The 23,777-nt window shown below is 46.9% G+C and overlaps 1 protein-coding gene across 3 annotated transcripts in view; it reads right to left on the bottom strand.

The window, feature by feature from the left end:
• The window catches only part of GRIN2A (glutamate ionotropic receptor NMDA type subunit 2A), a 600,982-nt gene that overhangs the window by 70,926 nt on the left and 506,279 nt on the right, over positions 1-23,777 (bottom strand). For all 3 annotated transcript variants that reach the window (XM_013055156.2, XM_004750396.3, XM_004750397.3), the window contains exons 6-9: positions 11,299-11,504; positions 5,452-5,620; positions 5,190-5,343; positions 146-271 (exon numbers count right to left, since the gene is read on the bottom strand). In XM_013055156.2, the coding sequence (XP_012910610.1) occupies positions 146-271; positions 5,190-5,343; positions 5,452-5,620; positions 11,299-11,504 (655 nt within the window). The remainder of the gene's footprint in view (positions 1-145; positions 272-5,189; positions 5,344-5,451; positions 5,621-11,298; positions 11,505-23,777) is intronic.

The following is a 23,777-nucleotide window of genomic DNA, read 5'->3' as shown; positions in this document are numbered from 1 at the left end:
AGGAGGTAGGACTGGTCGCCCAGCTCCATGCCTATCGCAGACTAGCGAGACAGTATAGGGTGAGGCATTCTGAATGGAAAACCTTTGTAGAGAGTCAATGAAAGAGCGTTAACCTTGGGTCATATTGACGAGGGGGGTGTCTCACCTTTCCCTTTGGCTAAGTTTCTGTTGTATCCAACAGGACTGAAGTACTCGAAGACAAAAACAGCGATGGCGGACACGATGAGCAGCATCACGAACATCATGACCCAGACGGAGGCGCTGAACGGTTCTGCAGGGGAACAGGCCAGAGGGGCGGGGCATGGTCAGTGGCACATGGTCATGCAGGAACCAGCAAGAAGACCAGAGGTCCACTGGCAGGCTCACTGAGAAACCCGCCCTCACGTGACTCCGACCATTCAAAAGAAGCTAGTCAGTGTGGATTCATACGTTGACACTGTCCTTCATTCTACAATAGATCTGAGGTATTTTATAAGGCTGCATATAATAGGATAAAAATAGACAAGAGCACATGACATTTTCCAAATTGGGTCAAGGAGTGGAGAAACAAATGGGAGAAAGAATGCAAAAAATGAGACCATCGCGTCCTGTGATCATAGTAACGTGCAGGGGGACCAACGCTCGAGGGGAAGCAAGACTAGACCCAAACAGTCAAGCCTAAGGCTTCTGTACATCAGCACGGGCTTTATTCTTGTTTTCATTTCTATCCTTAAATGCCAGCGGGACGGTGGGCAGGGAATTCCAGAAGGAAAGGGAACATTACAACCTGTTCGAAAAGGACCATAAAATCACGGAGTTGACAGCAATATTGGAAGGTCACCGTCTGCCCCCACCACTCCCATGCTTCCCACCTCACCCTCTGCTCCAGACAGATGAGATTTCTACAAGTTTAAAATCTCGTTGATGCTGGTAATGGGCTTAAATGCATTTGAAAAGTCATTTGAGGATATTACATTCACATGGTAATTCAATGAAAAACATCGCTGAGAGTAGAGGCAATGAAGTAGGAGATGGACAGATGGTTATTTCCCCACCAAAAGGAGTTTAGATCATGCTCATTTTCATAGGGATGTCTCAGAAGGGCAGGCCAAGTCACAAGGTTCTATATCTGAGAACACTCAAGAAAGTTAAGAGCGTTTATATTCAGTCTGATTGAGAGAGCCGAATGGAGCCATTGTATCCGTATGTGACACAAATTTGCTAGAAAATGAACAAAGGCTAAAATTTGGAGAATTGAATATATCTCCACCTGAATGCATCATTGGGAAGAAACTGCCCTTGGATACCAATAAATGTATAATTCTTTGCCTCATAAGCAAACATTTTCTGAGGGTAAAATATAAGAAGGCCAATAACACTTCTTGAAGAGCAGACATTTTATTATTTTTAAATTGTTTTTCTGATGGAGCTAGTAATAATCGTAAGGAAGTAGGCTGGTCGCAAGCCACCTTATCATTAAAGTCTGTGACTCCCTAACACAGCTAGAGGTCATCATAAATTCCAACTTAATGAGCTTACTACATAGCAAGAAACTAATATGTCCAAAGCTTTAACTACACTGGATAATTTAGAAACCAGAAGGAATGCTTTGCAATGCAGTTTTGACAGTGCGGATATGTTAAAAAGGAACAGGTAACAACACAGCCCATTCGGTCTGAATAGGACAAGATGAGTTTGAAGAAATCAACGAGATTGCAACAATGTATCTTTTTGCTGAAATTACTTTGGGTGGTAGCAATACCATGTCCTTGAAATCATTGCAGTTTGGTAGTGAGGTGTATCCACACAGAACAAAGTGGGTAATTAGGGGATTAAAAATACTGAACATTCAAGATAGAAAGAAATGGTGAAGTCATTTTCTGAGTTGGGTATGTTCATGGGACAGTGTGTCTTTACTACAGGAGATCTCCGTGAGGAGTCAGCGAGCACGGACATGGAAAGTGCTGGGTGGCGGGTGGTGGTGTGTGTTGCGCACTACACACACAGTATGTGAAATGGAACAGTTGTTTGATTCCATGGTTAAAGCCCGAACCTGGAGCGGGGGCGGGGGTGGGAGTGGCGGGGGGGTGCTCTTCCTGAAAAAGGCATCCTGGTTTAAAACCTGCGTGTTTAGTAATATGATAACTTTTCTCTGCAGGTTGGGATAACATGTCAAAAATACAAGAGGGCATCCTTTCTGAATTCTTCCTTCGCACATCAGTACCTATAAGTGTGCAGTGGGCTTAGAAGGAAGCCGGACCAAGCAACTGATCCCAGATGTCTTCCCACTTGGAAGCAACATCTGTCACTTGACTTGTGATCATGGCATGGGGATAAAAGGCTTCTGAGACAGTGTTCTGGTGTTAGTAAGTTGGGTACCTAGGAGTGCCCTGAAGGACTGCTGTTCTCACACACACACACCATCATGTGTAGAAAAGCGTCAGAGTAATGGTGAAACACCACCATTAGAAGTGTCTAAGGAGGGACCCAGAAATATTTTGGGTGGCTCTGGATTATGTCCTCTACTGGTTTAAAGCAGACACATTCACATTCACGAAGGGACTTCAATCTAGGAGACTCTGGGTCAGCATTTCTTTGGATCGAGTGACCCCATCTGCTTGGCAAGTCTTCGGAAGTAACTGAATGGAAATATCACAAGAGACGCCACCTCTGTCCTTGAAGAGCCACCGGTTACATTTTTACACAAAAACTCAAGAGGCATTACCTGCTAGTGTTTCCAGCGGGAGCTAATGGAGTTTGTGGAGAGAAGACAGGAAATACTGAAGAGTAATGCAATCAGATTTTGAATGTTTGGGCTCTTCCAGATGACTGAGCCAGTGAATGGAAAAATGTAGCTTAGCATGATTCATTATGACTTACAAAACCTGCCGATAATGACCGTAAATAAGAGGGTACACAATCCAATAGGGATGCAATTTAGTGAGTCGAAAAAATATGAAGGCTACTGACGTTAAAACAGCTTTGGAAATAGTTTCCTCTGGCTACAATGTATCTTTATTTTATTTTTAAAGATAGGGTAGGAAGAGTAAGGGTGGAAAGGGGGCTTCACTTAGCAAAACTACCTGGCTTTTTTATGGAAATGTCCTACCAAGGCAGGTAAGATAAAAATCCAGGGGAAACTGGGTTGAGGCCAAATTCGATATCAGCGACCCATTTTTTAATGAGCCAAGCCAGCTGATGGTAATTCCCCCACCCCTGATTGAATTGGGAAAAAAAATTCTCTCTAGCTCACTATGGAGATATGGCGACAAATTGTGAAAAGAAACAAATCTCTAGGGGTGCCTGGGTGGCTCAGCTGTTAAGCATCTGCCTGCGGCTCAGGTCATGATCCCAGGGTCCTGGGATCAAGTCCTGCTCTGCAGGAAGACTGCTTCTCCTTCTCCCATTCCCTCTGCTTGTGTTTCCTCTCTGGCTGTGCTTCTTTCTGTCAAATAAATAAAATCTTAAAAAAAAAAAAAAAGAAAAAAGAAAGAAAGAAAGAAAGAAAGGAAAAGAAGCAGATCTCGTGGGGCTCCTGGCTGGCCTGGTCGCTGAGTGTGGGGATGTCTCTCTCCCTCTGCCCCTCCTCCTGCTCCCATGCACTCCCTCTCTCTTAAAAACAAAAGAAAAGAGAAGAGAGGAAAAAAGAAGAAAAAGAAAAGAAAACAGATCTTTTCCCATTCTTTCCATGAACTCACTTCTTCCAACCTCTTCTTAACCTCCAGGGCCAAAGAGCCCTGTTAAAGGGCGTCCTAGGGAGTGGGAAACTGTGATTAGGACAGGCTCACTCACACCACCCAATCACTGCTAAGACTCCGCCTGCGTTGTTCCTGTCGGTCAAGGCAGCATTTTTCCTGGTGTCCTGAGGCTCCCTACTTGAGCTACGGGTCATTATCCATATCAGACAAAGACGTGTATCTGTCGAGAACAGAAGCAGGGGTGCAACGTGAAATCCCGGCAGGGGTAAGGATTTCAACAGCTTCAGTGCACTATCAAAAAAATGCAAACAGCAAATCCGGGCATCTCCGCGAGTGAGGCACAATCCAAAATCCTTGCGGTCAGCATTCCGCTCAAGAGAAGGAAGCAGGGACAGCTTCCCTGGACGGCCCCACGACGGACCAGTGAAGATGTGGGGAAACAAGACCACCGGCCGGGAGCCGCTGGCCACAGACTGGCTCTGGGCTGCGCATGCGAGCTCTCCAGCAGCTGTGCGCGTATCCGGAAACGTGTAAGAAATCTAGTGGACTCTGATCTGCTTCTCCTCTCTTGTGCAGTTTGCTTTAGGGGTTGGCCTCAGCCTTCCCAAATCTGGGACAAACCCACGGATACGGGGGTGCCAAGGAGAAGGGAACGGGAATCCCACCATCTTCAAGGCAGCTGCTCTCAAAAGCTGTTGATGAGAACCTGATACGCCACATCAGACTTTCCTTTAAAGAAAAAACAAATCACGCATGGCTTTGTCCCACGCGGTTTCTCCCTCTCTGGCCAGGCGACTATGTATACAGTGCTAAAGGAAACAGGATGATAAAAAGTAGAGCTCTACCTCGCTTTAAAAAAAAAAAAAAAAAAAAAAGAGTTTTATGTCAAAACATGTATTTATGAAAATAGTTAAAAGGAGAGCAAGAAATTTTTCTCCCTTACAAACCAGTCTGCTGGAAGGATAGTCACATTTAAAATATGATTCCATTAATTTTCCATCAGTGTATGCTCTCCAGAGTACTTGCATTTTGTTTATCTGAGTGCCAGTATAAATTACGGTGCGGTCATCGTCATTTTACCCTGAAATCCAGTAAATAAACGGCTGTCATGCCAGTGAGGGATGGACCATGGGAATGAGGACGCAGAATAAAGGCTTATGGGCTGATTTAAATTAACTGTGGACAGGCAGGCTTATTTTTTAAAATGTTTTCCAGGCTCTGAGACGTGTATGTGCTAATCTCCATTCTGTACAATCGGGACCAATACGTGAATATGCGATTGTGTGTTTCAGGATCATTCCGAATCCGAGATAAACGAAAGACATTAATGGGGTTGGCAGGGGGTGTGGGGGTACAGAATTGAGATCATTCAAATAGGACAGGCTCTGGAATGCGGTGATGTCATTGCAAGGAACTGACCAAGGTCCTGCCTGGTTCCATCCTTCTGGCAAACGAGACAAATGCCTCTAGTTCCCTGTTAGGAAAACAGCAGTGACCTTGGTGTCCACCTACCTAGAAAAGCAGAAGGTGAGACAGTGCCGTTGCTTCTTGAAACCATGACACTGATCCCCGTCTCCACAAAGGGCACGGAGAAGTCCACCACTTCCGAGCGCTCCTCGTTGATGGTGAGTGAGCCAACCGCCATGACCGCCCGTTGGTAGACGACCTGCACGCAAGGCAAAGTAGCACAGACCCTTTACCTGCCCTTCCCACCACCCCCCAGCACCGCAGGCGCGCAGTCCAGATTAGAGCCCACGGGAGGAAGGCCACTTACTTCCCCAATCATCCCGTTCCACACATTGTTGACCTTTTTGCCATGCTTCCCATTAGTCACCAGGTAAAGGTCATAGGTGAACTTCACAGTGCGGGAAAGCTTCTTCAGGATATCGATGCAGAAACCCTTGCAGCATTTTTTAACATTCATGCCCTCATTGGTTGAATTGCTGTAGGAGGAAAAAAAAAAAAAAAACACCCCTGAGACCGTAGAATATGAGCACGGGGAGATCTGCTCACCATCACGACCTAAGAGGTTTCCAGTGTTTTCCACGCAGGAATCGGAGGCTCAACAGGAGGGAAGGGCTTTTTCAAGGACAGGCGGTAGTTTATGTCGACAAAAGGACCAAGTGTTCTCATGGACAGTAACCACGACAACGGCTAACTTTTATTGAGTGATTATTATTTGCGCCACGAACAATGCTTCAGGATAATTGCTGAAATAAACTTCATGGCATTTCTCTTAGTTAACAGTAACAGTTTCTCCATTACACCACCTCTTATCTTAATGTTCATGACACCGACAGCCCCTTTAGAAAGTTCTGGCACCTGATCTGAGCTGAACTATAAAAGCTTATCAGAAAATGAAAGAGAGAGACAGATGACGCAAAATTCTCAGCTGAAGGAAGGTTTTGCTTTATGCGATCACTGCGGATGGAGGTTTGCAACCAAAGAGAACAAATAAAGGGGTCTTCCTTAGGAGACGCACTTTCCTTCCGGAGGAAACCGTGACTGAGAACCAGAAGATGGGGGTCCACCTCGTGCCTGAGTCCATGAACTTAATGTATCTTGATGGAGTTATCTGTCAAAGGAGCGCTCCTTCCTAACACTTTCTCTCCCTCCCTACATCACAGAAGTAGAAAAGCTGACACTTTGAAACAGTAATGTCCTTGATCAGGAAAAAGCCCTATTAGAATACAGAGGGTACTGGCATCTTAAAAGCTGTCATCAGCTACCAAGGTGACAAAGGTGGCTTTGTGCCAGCCACCTTGCTCTTGCTTTATTCACCTGGCCAAGTCATATTCAAAGCACTATACAAATCAAAGGACTATACAAAAATATAATTCTTTAAAGGCACTATAAAGTGCCTTCAAAAAGGAAAGAGCGAGCGTCTTCCCAACTAACAGCTGCTACTTGGACAACTCCTGTCGGAAGATCAAGACCTCTCCAGGCGGTGGCCCAGCTGGTCCACACGAGCTCAGCTCCCTGAGTCACGAGTATCTCTGGGTATCCCACGACGGGGCCATCCACACACCCAACTGTTACGTAAGCACTAAGTGATGCTTATGGAGATGCAACATCATAATAGGAAAATACTTCCATTTCCATATCACAGGGAAAAAAGTAGGTTACACAGTGTTCCATACAGAACAGTCCCAGCTAGATAAAAACAGATGAGCTTATGAAATATCTGGACAGAAAAACAATGAAATAGGAAGCGTAGCTATTTTTGAATGGTGAAAAATAACTTCTTCTCTTTTTCGTGGTTTTAGGTTTTCTTCCCCCCACAAATTAACTGCAGTGAGTATATACTACACATATAATTAGACACACACACACACACACACACACACCAAGCACCACTGACGTCTGTCTCAGCCCAGGGACACGGAGAGATTTGACAGTGTGACTTCGAGTAATGGTAGGGGATTGCAAAATGCCATGAACATGACAGAAATGTGTCCTAAGTGCATTAAATCAATGGCATGTCCAAATACAATTTCCTTCTCAGTATCTATCTGGGGCTCATTGAAAAATATGGAAAAACCAATTCTTTATTTTTTTTTCCTGGCCACCATGGGCCACACATCAATGCCTCCTCTCAACCTCTTCCTATCTCTGTCTTCTTTGTCCTCTGCTCCCTACCTTCTTCCGTCAAAGGGTCTTCCTTCTCCTGGTCTGGATTCCTGGGAGAGCCTGGATAGGAGTTACGAACACCCTAAGCTTAAGATTCGGGGTCACAGGTGCACAAGGGTAATCTTCGGCCTCACTGAGAACCTCAGCCAGCTAATGAAGTAAGTACCTCCCCTAGTCTCCTAATAGTAGGTGTACATCTAGATTCAGGTCTACGTCTAGATGCAGCAGTCATTAATACATTCCCACATTACCTACCGTGTGCAAGACATGGAATTATACCCTGGGACCATGGGATGAAAAGACATGCAGCAGAAGCAACAGATGAATTTCTCCCGAGGATTACAGAAACACAGACCAGCTTCTAATTGGAAACATTTATGAGTTCTAATCACAGCCCTGGTGTATGGGCACAGGGGGGTGTGATTTGACCACAAAGACATCTGAGAAATGGCACCCAATGCAATCTTTTCCCACTCCCCACCATCACCCAAAAGAAAAGTGACCCATAAAAGTCCATGTGGAGAAAGGGATCTAATAAGAAATCCAGTTCCCCAGCGTGGCTAGTGGATGAGATCACGGCCGTGGAGGTCGGACAGAGCCACTGAGAGATCCCAGGTCTGTGCCTCACCATCAGAAGACACAGACCAGTTTCTTCACTAACGACCCTCAGCGTGCTCCCTTGCAAATTAAGAAGGCTGGTGCTTACCTTGCAAGAGAGTTGGGGAGATTAAATAAAATAAAGTAGCTACAGCACTTCTCACGTAAGTGCTTAAAAATACATTTCCTCTCTTCTCACCGACCATCTGACAGTTTGGGGGAATTAATCGACAGGGTGGCCATTTATCCCCGATGTAACAAGTCAGATCATTTTTTCTCAATTTTCTCTTCATGCCTTAAGACCCAACTAACAGATGAAAAGGAATGCTTGATTCCCCAGCTCATTTCCTGTTACATATGTTTTTAGAAGACTGATGTGTATCTTAAAGACCCCACCACTCACCATTAGTGAGAGACAAAACGTTTTCCCTGGGAGAAAGTCACCAAGAAAAATAGAGCCATGTTACCTCCCAGAATCCTTCTTAGAACCAATCAGCCTGCCTCAACGGTATCACCTTTAGGAAATGCAATCGATCTGATCTGTGGGAGTGTGGAAATGAATAGGTCCCAGCGACTGCCTATGGCTTTCCAAGACTGTCACCTAGACGTTCAGTAACCTTGTCCCGTTGCCGAGTGGGAGAAGGAAGCTACAAACCACCACCTCCCACAGGAACTAAAAAATGTGAATTTGAACCTGTTGATCTGTGTATAGTCTCTACTAAAAATCTTAATTCTTTTAAAGAGAGTAATTTATTGGGGGGGGGAGCGGTGGGTTGGTTATTTTCTCCATGCAAATGTGGCTCAGGACTCGTTGACCTACTGTTGTCAGCTCCAAGGCTTCTGATGTTAAAGATTTAAAGCTCCCATGATTGACTGTAGGCTCTACTTGATGGCCCCATCGAAACAAGAAAGGCACCATTGTCATAAAGGAGGTGCCCTGACTGAGGTAAGGATCCTCGTTGTGTGCCAACAGCCCTGCTTTCTTCATCTGACCAAGCTGTGCTCAAGGACCACCCACCCAAATCTAACTCTGGTTGGACAACTTTCCCGCATTTACCCCTTCTGTCTCCCACCCAGCGCATCAGTCTCTAGCACCTCCCTGGGCTTCCTTCTGTTTCCCAGATCTGTCCATCTCTTTCCTACCTCAGGTCCTTTGCACCTGCTGTTCCCTCCACCCAGAAGCCTCTCCCCCTGTTCTTCACAGGTTCATTGTCCTTTTTTGTATTGTCTCACATCTCACCTGTATGAGCTGAGGGAGCCCCATGCACCTCAAGTGACTCTTGCCTTACACCACCTTATTCTTACCCTTTACAAGGTTTATCGTAACATGGAGCTGTCTTGATCTTTTAGCGGCTGAGCTGTTTTTTAACTGTGTGCGCTCTATATGGTAAGACCCCCGTCTCTTGTCTTCTCTGTTTGCTGATGTAGCCTCCGTGCCCTGCACTGAGCCTCACACATGAACTGTACTTCATGTGTATTTATTCAATGACTAATCTATTCAAAATTTCAACTCTAATGAGGTTCCTCATTGATTAAAAAAAAGGGGGGGTGAGTTTTCTCCAATCTACAATGTACCTTCATAATCCATTTTGGCATCATATTTTTAAAAATGATCTTTATCTCAAGCAGTGGGCTCCAGGGATCTGAATCTTGCATAACGACTTCCGTTGGAATCTGGGATGCGGGAGGGCTGGTCCCCATTCACTCATACGTTTACACATTATCAACACTGGGGGGTCCTGTTCCGGGATCATCACCGGCATACAAAGACTAGTAAGCCACGTTTCCAATATTTAGGCAGCTCCCACTCCAGGGGCAAAGACAAACTGTAAGCCATAGAAACAGGCGACAGAGAAATCTAGTAGTGGGTGCTGAACATTTTAAGTTCCTTCAAAGTTGTGTGTTAAAACCCTAAACCCCGGGGCACCTGGGTGGCTCAGTGGGTTAAGCCTCTGCCTTTGGCTCAGGTCATGATCTCAGGGTCTTGGGATCGAGTCCCGCATCGGGCTCTCTGCTCACCAGGGAGCCTGCTTCCTCCTCTCTCCCTCTCTCTCTGCCTGCCTCTCCCTCTACTTGTGATCTCTCTCTGTCAAATAAATAAATAAAATCTTTAAAAAACAAAAATCAAAACAACAACAACAAACCCTAAACCCCAAGGTGATGGCATTAGGAGGTCGGGCGTTTGGGAGGTAAAGCCCTCAGGAATGGGACGCGTGCCCTTACAATGGGACAGGAGAGCTTGCCTCCTTTCTGTCTGCTCTCTACCACGTGCTGATACCAAGAGAAGATGGATGACTGCACTCTAGACATCCGGCTGGTGGGCTCCCGGCCCTCAGAACCGTGAGAGGTAAGTGTCTCTCTTTTTTAAGCCACACGGTCTACGGTGACTTGTCACCGTAGACTGAACAGACTAAGGCACAGAGACACACCCAGGGTTCTGCAGAAGAAGGGTCAGCAAAGCCAACTTGGGGAGGGATAGCAAGGGGCGGGGAGAATTATCCAGATGAAAGGAAGGGCTTGGAAAATAGTGACAAAAATACTCCAATGGTAGGCCTTTTCCCTTCGCTTACATCCCCACGAGGGTGTGCTTTCCTTTCTGTTTGCTCTAGAAAGACTAGAGTCAGGGCCTTGGACCTGGTCACGAAGCTTTATGCTTTCCCAGAAGGGTGAGAGGTTAGGGACAAACTCCACCAGAAGCTCTCACAAAAATTGGCAGTTGTTACTTCGGTCGTTAATTTAAAAAAAAAAAAAAAAAAAAAAAAAAGGAAATGGCACGGATGGGACACTGGCTTGCTGTCGGTAAGCTAGGAGACCCAGAAGGTCAGGTCCATGCCAATCACATCAGAGAGTCATACAGAAGGCGTACCATGACCCCCCCCCCCCAAGATAAGTTTCCAGAATGTTGGAAGAGTGTGTGTCTGGGATATATAATAAAGATGAGATGGAGGAGATGTGCCTTACTGGAGGAGGGAGCAGTCCGAAAAATAGAAATATCTATAAATTTTTAAGGAAAGACTGAAGGGGACAGTTCATGGAGCGCAGTAGTTAAGAATATGGCGGTGGGGGGAGCTGGACGAGCATCTGAGTCCCAGCACATCCGACGACTCTGAGCGTGTTTCTGAATCTCCCCATAACTCAGTACAAATATCTCAAGGGGCCAAAACCACTTCCCTCCTACTGCTGCTGCTGGAATTAAATGAGTGTAAACCACCTGTCATCATGCCAGTTATTACCTCTTTTAAAAAAAAATTCTAATATTACAGATTATAATCTAGTATCAGAAGAGCCTATTTTATATGAGATTTTATTACGGTACTCCAGGTGCCGCTGCCGAGGACAAGGGCTGGCTTGAAAGGGACCGGGTGCATTCGAGAGACGCCACCCCCGGACTCACTTGATTCGGACAAACTTCCGGCACGGCACGGTGTTCCTCACGCACGTCTCGGTCAACGGGTCTATGTCCTCCACGATGACAAAGGGGGCCTCCTCCAGGGTGACGATGCTCAGATGGTTGTCATCCGGCTCACAGTCTGAGAAGGACTTGTACCTTGGCCACACGGCGTGCCGCAGGCTCAGGGTCTGGTTCTCCCACTTGCCCACCTGCATCAGAGAGACAAAGGCACACCTGTGCTTTTTTTTTGCAACATCGACTTCTAGAAAGGCGACTCCTTCCCTGAGCGAGGTCCGAGGCATGAACTCTACCCATCTTGAGGGCTTTTCTGTTACTTACCTCCACATATGCTTCTGAGTACATGCTAAAAGAGATAGGGATATGGGGCACCTGGGTGGCTCAGTCATTAAGCCTCTGCTTTCAGCTCAGGTCATGATCCCAGGGTCCTGGGATCGAGCCCCGCATTGGGCTCCCTGCTCACCAGGAAGCTTGCTTCTCCCTCTCCCACGCCCCCTGCTTGTGTTCCCTCTGTCACTGTCCCTCTCTGTCAAGTAAATAAATAAAATCTTTAAAAAAAATTAAAAAGATAGGGATAGAGGGAGAGCAGAGGACTGGGCAGCCCCCACACCCTGGCTTGTCCCCCGCTAATTAATATGGCGATGGTGCCCACACGATGATGTGGGGGAGAGCTCCCCAGGTGATCTTAATGTCCTGCCAGACTTTGGGGCCACTGATGTCGCAAGAGCAGAGTGCACTTTTAGAATCAGAGAAGTCTAGGCTGGGACCCCCACCTGTGCCACTCAGTAGCTACACAAACCGGGCAAACTCTGGACCGCTGGGAACGTCTGTTTTTTCCTCTGTAAACAGCACAACTCCACCTACTTCGTAAGGATGACGTGGCAAATTAAGCAAGACAGTCTGGGAACAGCGACCCGCCCCGTGCCCACCACGTAGGATGGACTCCATACTTTCAAAGTGTAGGACAGAGACAAGAGAAGGAGAAATTTTTAAAAGATGCTAAGGGAAGGAGGTTGAAGAGAGGAAGATGATGTGGAAGACAAGTCAGGAGGACTGACTGGAGGCAGGAGAGGAAATCAGGAGCATCATTTCAAACCCAGATATGCTTCTATTTAAGTTGCAAATTAAGGTGAACTGTTATTAATCTGGCCCGAAGCAGGGACTTGGAACGCTTAGCGTGCACCAAGACCTGTCAAAATAGAATCGATCTCTTCCCTCTGAGCAGCAGTCGGCATGTTAGCAAAATCAAATTGAAGGCTGTATGTTTTGAACCTTAATTTTATTTGACAGCGTATTGGCACTATTCGTACACCGCTCCGGGAGAAAGCTGCTCCCGGCCCCGCGCTTCCTCCCTCCTCCTGCTCCCGTGAGCAATTGCTTGACACCACAGGTCAGTGCTTTATTGGTAATACCAACCTCAAGGAAGCACCTCGTCCGAAAAGCTAAGTGCCAAGTCCCGGCTTGTCTGTGTTGACGTGACCCACTCACCTCCCCTCCTGTAATGTGAGTGTCGCCAGAAATGAATTTCAGGCCCGTAAAGAGAATTCAGACATGCCGGACACCCAAAGGGGTGACGGGGTGGCAGGAGAAAAGCCAGACGGGGCTCTCCTAGACCATCCTGGAAAACGTTCGCTGCTTATAGGGAAACATCGCAGGTAGCCAATTACAGAACTGTCCAGCACGGCCGATCCCTTCCTTTGGAAGACAGGAAGGCCTGTAGGAGAATTTGGTCCAACAAATAGGTTCGTCTACCACTGCTGTAATGTGTAACACAGGCCGGGGAGAATGCTGAACCCGTCAAATTCCTCATTCACTCCACACGGATTTCTTAACCAACTGTGTTGTTGCCACCAGCCCGGGAGCGATGATGGATAAAACTGAATGACGCCTGTCTTCTCGGAACCATCAGTCTGCTGCAGGACAAAGACTAGACTAATGGTAATAAACATGCAACTAGAAAAAAAGAGATGGCCATGCTTTTCCTTCTGGGACATGTTCCTTCCATTCATTCCTTTTCTTCCCACTTCTCTCAGAAAAGCCACACTCTTCAAGAGGGGCTGGGTAGTTCAGCAGGTAAGAGAATGGCTTTTGGAGTCACACAGAACTAAGGGCTCATTCCGGCTTCATCCATTTAGCTGGGTGGCCTCGGGAAAGTCACTGAACCTCTTGCGTTTTATGTTCTCTGTCTGCAAAATGCTGATAGCTACAGGATATGACCTTAAGGACTGTAGTAAGTTTCCGATGAGCCAAAATGCCTATGTAGCATCAAGCATAGAACTTAGCATGTCACGTGCATGGTAGCTGCCATTATTTTATTATTGTTGTAGTCTGCATTTAGGACTTAGCTCAAATACCACCTAATCTGCAAGGGCATGCCTCCTTTCCCTAGCAATATGGAACTCTGCACCTGTCCACCATAGCTCTTCGATGCTGGAATTATTCACAGTGTCAGTTTTGAGCTCTCCTGTGTTGTCGGGGAATGTACTGATATGACCCATGACTCTGATCCCCACAAATCCCACAGGGTAAGCGTTCTTCTTCCAACTTTGCAGTTCAGAGAACGGAAGCACAGAGACATAGAACCTGTCCAGACATAGCTGGGAAGCCGTGGAACCAGAGCCATACCACAGGGCTGTGGGAACCCAAAGTTGCTTCTAGTAAGTGATTCGCGGTAACCATGTCAGAGCTCCGAGACCCTGAGACCCTTCCTCCCTCGCACAGATAGCCCCAGGAGAGCCCCAGAAACAGAAATCAAGGCAACGACTATTTAGCCAGCAGAATCTTTGGCGATGTCATTGGTCACATCACTATACCCTACACCATGAAGTCAGGCAAAGGTTCCCATCCAAGAATGACTCCCGGGGAGAGCGGCAGCGAAGGTGTCTGAGTTCCTAGAGTGTATTAACATCCCAAGTCTCCCCTAAGTTATTCTCTCCCTTCCCATGTCTACGTAAGCACCCAGCGGGTCAGCCAAGGAGGGCTGGAAGCAAGCGGTGGGTGGAAAAACTTGAACAGCTGCTTTGTCAATGCTGCCGGCATCATCAAAGCTCCCAGGGACTCCCCTGAGTCTGTGGGGTTGCCCTAATAGGCTTCCCAAGTCCCCAGATCCCCAGTCCAGGATTCTCCATACACACGGGGAAAAGAGACTCTCCCCTCCTATGTGCACTTTCACGAGGGATTCTAACTGAGTCAGTCCAGTGTTTGTAGACAGAATGAACAAAGATTCACTCGCTCCTTGGAGCATCTGCATGGCTCAGCTGGTTAAACAGCTGCCTTTGGCTCAGGTCATGATCCCAGAGTCCTGGGATCAAGCTCTCTGCTCAGCGGGGAGCCTGCTTCTCCCTCTCCCTCTGCCTGCCTCTCTGCCCACCCATGATCTCTCTCTGTCAAATGAATAAATAAAATCTTCAAAAAAAAAAAAAAGATTCAATCACTCTCTAAGTTTTTATGGGATGGCCATTAGACGTCAAGCCCGGCACTAGGCACCGAGGAGACTCGAGAACACGCGATTAAGCTTTCCCTTGCATGGAATTTTTACACTAAATGGGAAGACAGACGTGAGTCCAATATCACACAAAAACACATCCTACCAACTGGGAGGAAGAAAGAAAAAACTGGGTCTAAGAGAACTGATGGTGGGGTTGGGGAGAAATCACAGAGGGCTTCCCTGAGGGGGTGGCACTTGAGTGGAGATCGGAAACCCCAAGATGAGTAACTGGGGGGCTGGGGGAGTGACGGGGAGCACAAAACCTCACGCAGGCAGGGGTTAGATGACACAAAGCTTTGCAGGTCCCCGTAAGGAGCTGAGATTTACCCTAGAAGTTCATCCAGTCTGTTGGCCAGGAGGGAATGGCCGGATGGAAGTGACCAGGGATATATGTCCACATGTAACCTGCCCCAAGGGGGAAGCTCCGTGCTCCCTCAGTGCATCTTTGCTTCTCTTTCTCGATGGAAAATTTTAAACTCTTACAAAAGTGGGACAGTGTAATGAATCTCCATGTTCCCATTATCTCGCCGCGGTAATTACTAACTCATGGCCAACCTTGTTTCATTTATTTGCCACCCACTTCTCCTATACCACACTGCAGGAACTCCCAGACACGGCAACATTTCATTCATAAATCCTTAATTCGATTTAAATATCTAATCTCTATTTGCGTAATAACATCACATCTCAACAAGCTATGTGTTTCTCTGATTAGATTAGGATTCCCCTGCCTAGGAGGGATTTCCTACAGACACTGATTGGGCGTGAGGTTCCCCAGCTTCTAACTCAGGGCCTGGCGCAAGGGAGGACTTCATGGACAGTTACTGATGGAATGAAGGAACACGAGACCTGAATTTCTAAAAACGTCCGTGAGTCAGAAAATACTAGCAGACTGATCGATGTGTCCGTATCGGCCTCAGCTGTGGGATTTTGCGCCCCAAGCACAACACTGAAGTAGCAAAACCCATATTCTCTCCCTCGCTCGTGCTTTGCTTTCACTTTGACTTTAGCCCCCTCGGCGCAGAGCCATCGAGAGTGACTACGTCCTATTTTCCATATGGAGCCAAGACCACCATACCTAGGCCAATCAATTTAAAAGGGGCTCCGGCCACTCTGAAGCGCTCAAGAAGATGGCAAGCGTCAGCGGAATAAACCATGAAGTGAGAAGAAACATGTCACACCATCTCTACTTGCTTGCCTCAGTGTCCCTAGGCCCTAAATGGACACAGACTACGAATGCTCCCTGTGCCTTTCTCTAAAGGTCACGTCCAAGACAGAAGAACCCTGGACCCTCTGAGGACAGTAGCCATCAATCTCTCCTTCCATGCTCCCATTTTTGAGCTGATGGTGACTGTCCTGCTATTCTTTAAAAGAGACCTTCTTCTGGCCCTCAGTCCCCTCCAGAATGGGGCACACCCCACGGGGCAGAGTCTGTAACATTAGAGCAGCAGGCCCCGCCTGCCCAAGAGAAGTTAGTGCGTTCCAAGGCTGCACCACACGTCCTCCTGGGAGTAAGTTTTCACGGCATCAGAGCAAGGGAAGTGTTCCAGTCTCTGTTACACACATGACCCTATTTCTGGCACTCCAAAGGAAAAGGGAGTTCCAGGAGGCTTTGCTAAACTTAGATCTCCACGTGACTGGGACAGGAAGGTACACTTGAGCACGTGTGTTGGATATGGGCATGTACTGATTTGTTCATTTTCCAAGGATCAGCCTCATCCCTACGGGACCCCTCTCTTCTCTCCCTCACAGGTTTACAGAGGGAAAACGTTTCAGAATCATCAATATCTCGAGCTTCGGAGTCAGACAGGTTCAAATCTCACCAATGCCCTTGGTCGGGTGACGGTGTGCAAGTCCCATGATCTTTCTGAAGGTCAGTTCCTGGCCCACAGCAAGTTCAGGCACTATTATCATTAATTCAACATCTATTAAGCTCTCTTTGGGAAAAAGGTAAGCCTCTGCAGCAGAAGCACTGGCTGAGTTCCCATCACAACATGCCCTTGACCTTTGACTTCCCTGGGTGTCAGTCTCCTCAGCTGCAACAGAGATGGGGTGTGCGGGTAGACCAGATGATCTCTAAGGTCTTTTGAGATCCAAGATTCTAGACAAAGTGAAAGAAAAGTTACCTTCCCAGCTTGCTCCTTACTGGGATCAGGGTAACAAACGGGTCATTAGCAAGGGGCCAATGAAGGCAGCACAGCTCACAATTTGATGTTTAATTCAGGAAGGAGGCCTTGTGCCAGCAGAGGCCAGGGAAATGACATGCCCATCTCTGAAGAAGACAGGACGGTTCTGAGAACCAAGCTGGAAGACCAAGAAGAAAGAATGAGGTCGCCAGAGCCTTCCTGGTTGGGAGTTCTCTTCGGCAAGGAAGCCAGTGGCGCTCAGAGCTTAAGCTTCCCACAACGCTGACTCTTGCTCATTCTATACACAGGGGCGAGGGTTCAAATCCTGACTTGGCCAAGCCTTAGCTGGGGTAACTCAGCTAACAAATGGGGTAACAATGATGCCAAAGTCAATCGTGGACATTTCTCAGGTGCTTTCCTATGTGTTTCCGGTAATGAGACTTTAATCATGCATTACCCAACTTGATTCTCCAAGCAACTCCAGGAGGTGGGGAATGAGGACTAACCTTATTGCTTGGGGTAAACTGAGGCTCAGAAAGATGAGGTGTCCCGCTCAGATCGTAATGCAAAAGTCAAAGGAAGAATATAAACTTGGTCAGTGAAAATGCAGAGCATAGCTTAATCTCCACCTTCCTCTATGAAATTTGGTTTCTTTGTATTTTAAAGGTTAAGTAAGAGTCTCCACCTTACAGACTTCTTGTAAGGATTACAGATGATGACAAAAATAAGTCTTTCTGGGGGTGCCTGGGTGGTATACTTGCTTGAGTGTCTGACTCTTGATTTTGGCTCAGGTCATGATCTCAGGGTTGTGAGATCGAGCCCCACGTTGGTCTCTGCACTCATCGCACAGGGTGTTTGGGCTTCTCTCTCCCTCTCCCACTGCCCCTCCCACTCATGCTCTCTCTCTCTCTCTCTAAAATAAAGAAAAAACAAGTCTTTGTTTCTACTCCTCTGCAAGCTTTAAATATTTATTTGTGTAATTCTAAAAACAGACTTATAACTAAGATATTACACTACTATTACCCTATTTCAGAGATGAGGGGACTGAGGCATGAGGTTTAAGTAGCTTGTTCAGTCCCCATCGCTTGACAGTAGGACAATCAGGATCTGAACCCAGCACTTGCTTTTAAATCAATGAGGAAATGCAACTAGAAGTTTTTGCTGGGGCCAAAAAAAAAAAAAAGAGAGAGAGAGAGAGAGAGAAAACTTTGATAATGCAGAAATCCAACAAACACCACTGGAACCAGATGACTACGGTCAATGGCAGTATGGACAGGTCATTTTGATAGTACGTCCCCTTGATACAATGTGATGACACTGTGTGGTCTTCCTCCCGAAACACATAACCTCGTCTGATCATAATAAAAATATCAGAAATATTCCAATTTAGGGGCATCCTAGAAAAGAGCTGACTGAAACTCCTCAAAACGGGGAAAGTCATCAGAATATAAGGAAAGGCCGGGAAACTGTCACAGCCCAGAGGAGCCTGAGGAGACCTTGTGATTAAATGTAGTGGGGCGTCCTAGAGGAGAAAATAGGATGGCACAGGAAAAAGACACTAGATAAAAATCAGGGAGGTGTGAATAAAGCACGGACATCGGTTAACAACCACGTATCAATATCAGCTCCCGGAATGGGATAAACACCACATTAATGACAGGCGTAGTACTCGGAGAAGCTAATCAGCGGGGGAGGGGTGTGAGAACTTGCTGTATTGCCTTTGCAATCCATCTGTAAATCTAAAACTATTCTATTTTTAAAATAGATTTTTTTTTAGGGCACCTGGGTGGCTCAGTTGGTTAAGCAACTGCCTTCGGCTCAGGTCATGATCCCGGAGTGCTGGGATTGAGTCCTACACCAGGCTCCCTGCTCAGCAGGGAGTCTGCTTCTTCCTCTGACCTTCTCCCCTTTCATGCTCTCTCTCAAATAAAAAAAATAAATAAATAAATAACATCTGAAAAAGAACTTTTTACTGATGTTATTTGTCAGCAAGGGAGAGAGGGAACAGAAGCAGAGAGAGAGAGAGGGGGAAGCAGACTCCCTGCTGAGCAGAGAGCCGGATGTGGGACTCAATCCCAGGACCCCAGGATCATGACCCAAGCCAAAGGCAGACTCTTAACAACTGAGCCACCCAGGCACCCTTCTAAAACTACTCTAAAAGACAATGGTTATTTAGATTTTTTCCTAAATTCAAAAGAGGGAAATTTTTTTAAAAAAAAGCATACGTAGTCTCAGAGAGACAGAGTAGGGGAGTGGCCCAGAGTGTGAACTTGGGCGTCCTGGCTTCAGATCCCAGCTGTGCCACTTGGACAGACAGCGGACCCTGGAACCACAGGGGTCTGAGCTGCGCGGGTCCTGTTATACACGGCTGTTCTTTGGTCAAGACAGCGCGGTACCATAAATGCGTTTTCTTATCCTTGTGATTCTCCTCATCATGTTTTCTTTTCTCTGGCTTCCTTCAGTACGTGATACAAAGGGCAGACACGGTATGTGTTCATCAGCTGTTTATGGGGGGCGGGGAGCGAGCCCCTCACCCCTAACCCCGTTCGAGGGTCAGCTGTATTGCTTTGCTGTCTTTCTGCTTTGAGGGCATCACCAGAAAAAGGGGATGAGGACAGTCGTGGAACTCGTAGTTCTGCTGAGACGACGAAATCAGTTACTCTAGGGAAAAATGCACGGAGGCAGGCCCAGCACTGGGGGAGGTGCTGTACGTTGTTGTTTTGTTGTGGTTTAGATCCATGGAAAAAAAAAGAAAAGAAAGAAAGAAATGAAAAGAAAAGAAAAAAAAAAGTGTTGCAAGGGGAGTTCACATGGGGGCGCCCGGGTGGGGCACTCAGTTGTGCGGCGGACTCTTGGCTTGAGGTCAGGTCATGATCTTGGGGTCACGAGATGGAGCCCCGCGTCGGGCTCTGCCCCTCTTTCTCTCCTTCTGCCCCTCCTCCCTGCCCACTCTCTCAAATAAATACATCTTAAAAAAATAAATAAGGAGAGGGGAGTTCATATCACTTCATGTTTTAATTCCATAAAAGCATTTCTTTGTTCTTTTTGTCACAAAAGCATTTCTTGATATAAACCTGAGTCGTTTCCCCCTCATCGGTGCTTCTGGCCACAAGTCACACGTTCTCCACATTCTCCCCCTTAGGGTTCCGTGACAGCCTTCTGCTGCGTGTGGGCCCATTGTCAGTGTCCCGTGTTTTTGGTGACAGCATGTTCGTTGGCCTTTGGAGAGATCCCGGGCTCCAAGGTCAAGAACAGGCACGTGGCCCTTATGTGGCACATCCGTGCATTTGGCCCCTGAGCCACAGTGACTGGCTCAGGAGTGTGCACGCGACTTAGGCTGAGCCAATGGGAGTTTCCCCCAGGACTCTGACCCGGATGATCAGCACAGGGTAGTTGTGGGAAATTTCAATGGCATTGCTTGTGCTCTCACAACAACAAAAGTTGACCTTCAGTGGGCACTTGGTATGTATTAGGCACTATTCTTAGCACAATTTTAATTTTTTTATTTAATTTATTTGACAGACAGAGATCACAAGTAGGCAGAGAGTGTGGAAGGGAAGCAGGCTCCCTGCTTGAGCAGAGAGCCCGATGCAGAGCTCGATCCCAGGACCCTGGGATCATGACCCGAGCTGAAGGCAGAGGCTTTAACCCACTGAGTCACCCAGGCACCCCAGCACGCTTTTAATTCTTATAAATACTCCATCCACAATAATTAGGTGCAGGCAGATGATTTTTATGTCTATCATGAATTTTTTTAATAATTAAAAACAGTCCCAAACTCACCCAAATGGGCTGTGTGGGAGGAGGAAAAGAAATCTTTACCTTCAAAATAAACTGAATTTTGGTGATAAACCTTTGAGTGATTTCCAGCAAAAATAGGGAGGTTTTGAGGACAAAAAAAAAAAAAAAAAAAAAACCTCTGATGGAGAAAAGCGATTTTGTGAAAAGAACTATAAAAAGAGGAAATTAACTTTGTAATGATTTTTTAAATCCATTTTTATTAATAAAATTTAAATACAGTGCCTTTAGAAAGCTAACTGCTCTTCAGCTCCTGGAAAATGTTTTTTGAAAGGGCAGCGATTAGTTATCAAAATGTCCAACCACTATTTTCTCAGAACAGAGATAATTTCATCTCCAGAAACTGTCGTAAGTTAATATTCACCCCTTCATGTCTGGGTCAATTCAGAGAAACCTCACAGAGGCCACAAGCAGCTGGGAAAAATTAGGTTAACAGGTGTTAGTGCTCGCTTTTCCAAGAGATGTGCTTGATTTTATTTGATCTGTACACGACGTGCTTACCAGAGACAACTAAAATCGCCTCGTAACTGGTCTCCCAAGGCACCCCTTAGAACGCATCAAAACGCCCAAGTCATACATCAACCCTTATTCAGATCTTTCCAGAATCGTGCAGACTCCCCTTAACAGGGATCGGCCCTACACTAACCAGTGGATCTCACCATATTCTCTGCTCTCTGCTTTCGGTCAGTCTTGCTCTCTCTCTCTCAGATGCCCCATGCACACTCTCACACATGTACACACCTAACACGTACACACACACACTCCCAGATACTCATCTATGTATATACGTACAGATATGTATCATCATACCTAAACATTTATATGTAAACCTCAAAACAACCCACACCTCTACACACACACACACACACACACACACACACAGGAACAACTACACAGCTACACAGACCTTGCACACACACTCACACCTCTACACACCCACCACACTAAGCCACAAAGTTGCATACACTTCTCAGGTCTCACCAAATACACTGCGGTCGACACCCACTTCTCTGCCTTCACCTGCACTGCTCCTTCTACCCGAAACCCCTCTGACTTGTCACCTCCACAAACTAAAATCCCACCCCCGCTTTCCAGATCCAGCTCAAATGCCACTTCCTCCACGCAGCCCAACTCTCCAGGCGGAATGCGTTTCTGCGTGCTCTGTGCTTCTAGAACCTTCTCTCCTGCCCCGGACTTGTCTCCCTTGTTCCTTCAGGGTTCAATCCGTGCATCTGGTGCTTTACACTGTTGCAGGCACGGCAGGAGACGTGGAGACTGCAGGCATGAACGGCGTGGGGCTGGCCCCTAGCCTCAGCATTTCTGCTCCGGCTGGAGAAGAGAAGTCAAAGCTCAGTAGCAATAAAGAGATAATGGCCATGCGGGGAGTGAGCACAGGATGCTGCCCGAGAGAGAGCTTCTGGCTCTGGAAGGGGACCAAAAGATGCTTCCCATAGCACGTGACTTCTAACTCTTAGCCGGACCGGCAGAGCTGGTGTGTGGCTTGTTAAGGGGTTCCATCTTTATCCTTAGGGCAACCGAAGTGCAGGGATTTCGGAGTCCTTTTCATCAGGGGAGGGATAAAATCAGCCTGATGTATCAGAAGCCTTCTTCCCGACGTGGTGCAGAGAAAGGGTTTGAAGCTAATAGATTTCGGAGGCAGAGTGATGGGTTGGAAGTGCGTTCACTGTGTGAGCGGGACACCGGCCCGCGCTGGTGAGGCCGACATGAACTTGAGATCTCCGTGCGGTACCATCGAGAGAACTTAGAGACGGCCTGTAGGACTGTACAGGCATGGGGACCGACGGCCCGGTTTCCACAACCACGTGACCTCCCAGCAACCGCAGCACGGAACCAGCTCACCCAGCACTCAGCTCAATAAATATTTGCGGAATGGAAGCTGGTTTCGACTGCCACACACCCTCCCTTTTCCACTCAGAATTCCAAGTTAAAAGCAGAGAGGAGCCTGTTTACTCATCTCCTCTCCTTGGAGACAAGACAATAGGGATTGCTAAATTAAAAATCAGAGAGGAGATTTATTAAAACCGACAATGGGAGCAGAGTTCATGCGGCCTGTGTTCTGGCTGTCCGGCCCCGCTTAGCTCATTTCATAACCAAGGGGCAAACAGGCCTTAAAACAAACACTTGGCGTGTGCGAAACATCGGAGTACATTTCACTCCAGATAATAAGCAATGATTTACTCCCAAGCTGGAGAAAATATGAGTAATTAACTCTTCAGGAAGATGAATTTAAGGAGAAAAACAAAACAAACAGGAGGCCAATTTCTCTCCACCTGAAATATCAAGTCTTCCAAAGGACATGAGATAAATGGCCGTGAAGGGAATTTAAAATGATTTAATGTCCATATTTAGCGTAAACAGCATCATCGATTAGCATCCCTTCTTGCCTCTACATGCAAATCTAATGCAAAAGCAAGCAGGTGGCAGCTTTACAGGCAAGTAATTTCGGGTCTTGGGGTGGCTGCTTGAAACCAAAAGCAGACCTGAACTTGATTGATCTGGAAATCACAACAAGGATGCCAGAGTCACGACCGTGGCCTGATAGGAAGGCGAAATGTGCTCTACCCGGAGCAGTTCTTAGTTGAGCCCCATGACTGTTGTTTTAAACCAAGAGCGGATACGAGGTTTGTCCAAGACAGCTAGCGTCTGCTGAAACCAGGGGTCATGCTGAGACCAGCTTTCTCCTGCACGGTGTATGCAAACAAGCCTCTAGAAAAATACTGCTGAAGGGCAGTCTGGGGCAAACCTACTTTGTCTTCGAGGCCACACGTCCTCCGGTGGCCACCGGCAGAATGAAACCAAGAGCTGCCTTTTAATAACGAGGTACAGCATCTGCTTCTTTTGAATGTCTGGTCTTAAATGCAGTTATCCAAGCTGGTAGGAGAGTGAAACTTCGGTGTGAATGAGAACCTCTCCTTGGGGGCTGGTCAGGAACGTAGACTTCTAGATCTTTGGAATGTCCCCATCAGTAGGTCTGGGATGAGGCCTGGGAATCTGACTTTTCAACCGGGATCCTCTGTCATTCTGCTCTAGGT

Source organism: Mustela putorius, unplaced genomic scaffold (assembly GCF_011764305.1).
Source record: "Mustela putorius furo isolate JIRA1106 unplaced genomic scaffold, ASM1176430v1.1 tig00004007_pilon_pilon_pilon, whole genome shotgun sequence".
Taxonomy (NCBI): domain Eukaryota; kingdom Metazoa; phylum Chordata; class Mammalia; order Carnivora; family Mustelidae; genus Mustela; species Mustela putorius.
The sequence above is the reverse complement of the archived record's forward strand: the minus strand, read 5'-3'. Positions and strand labels throughout refer to the sequence as shown.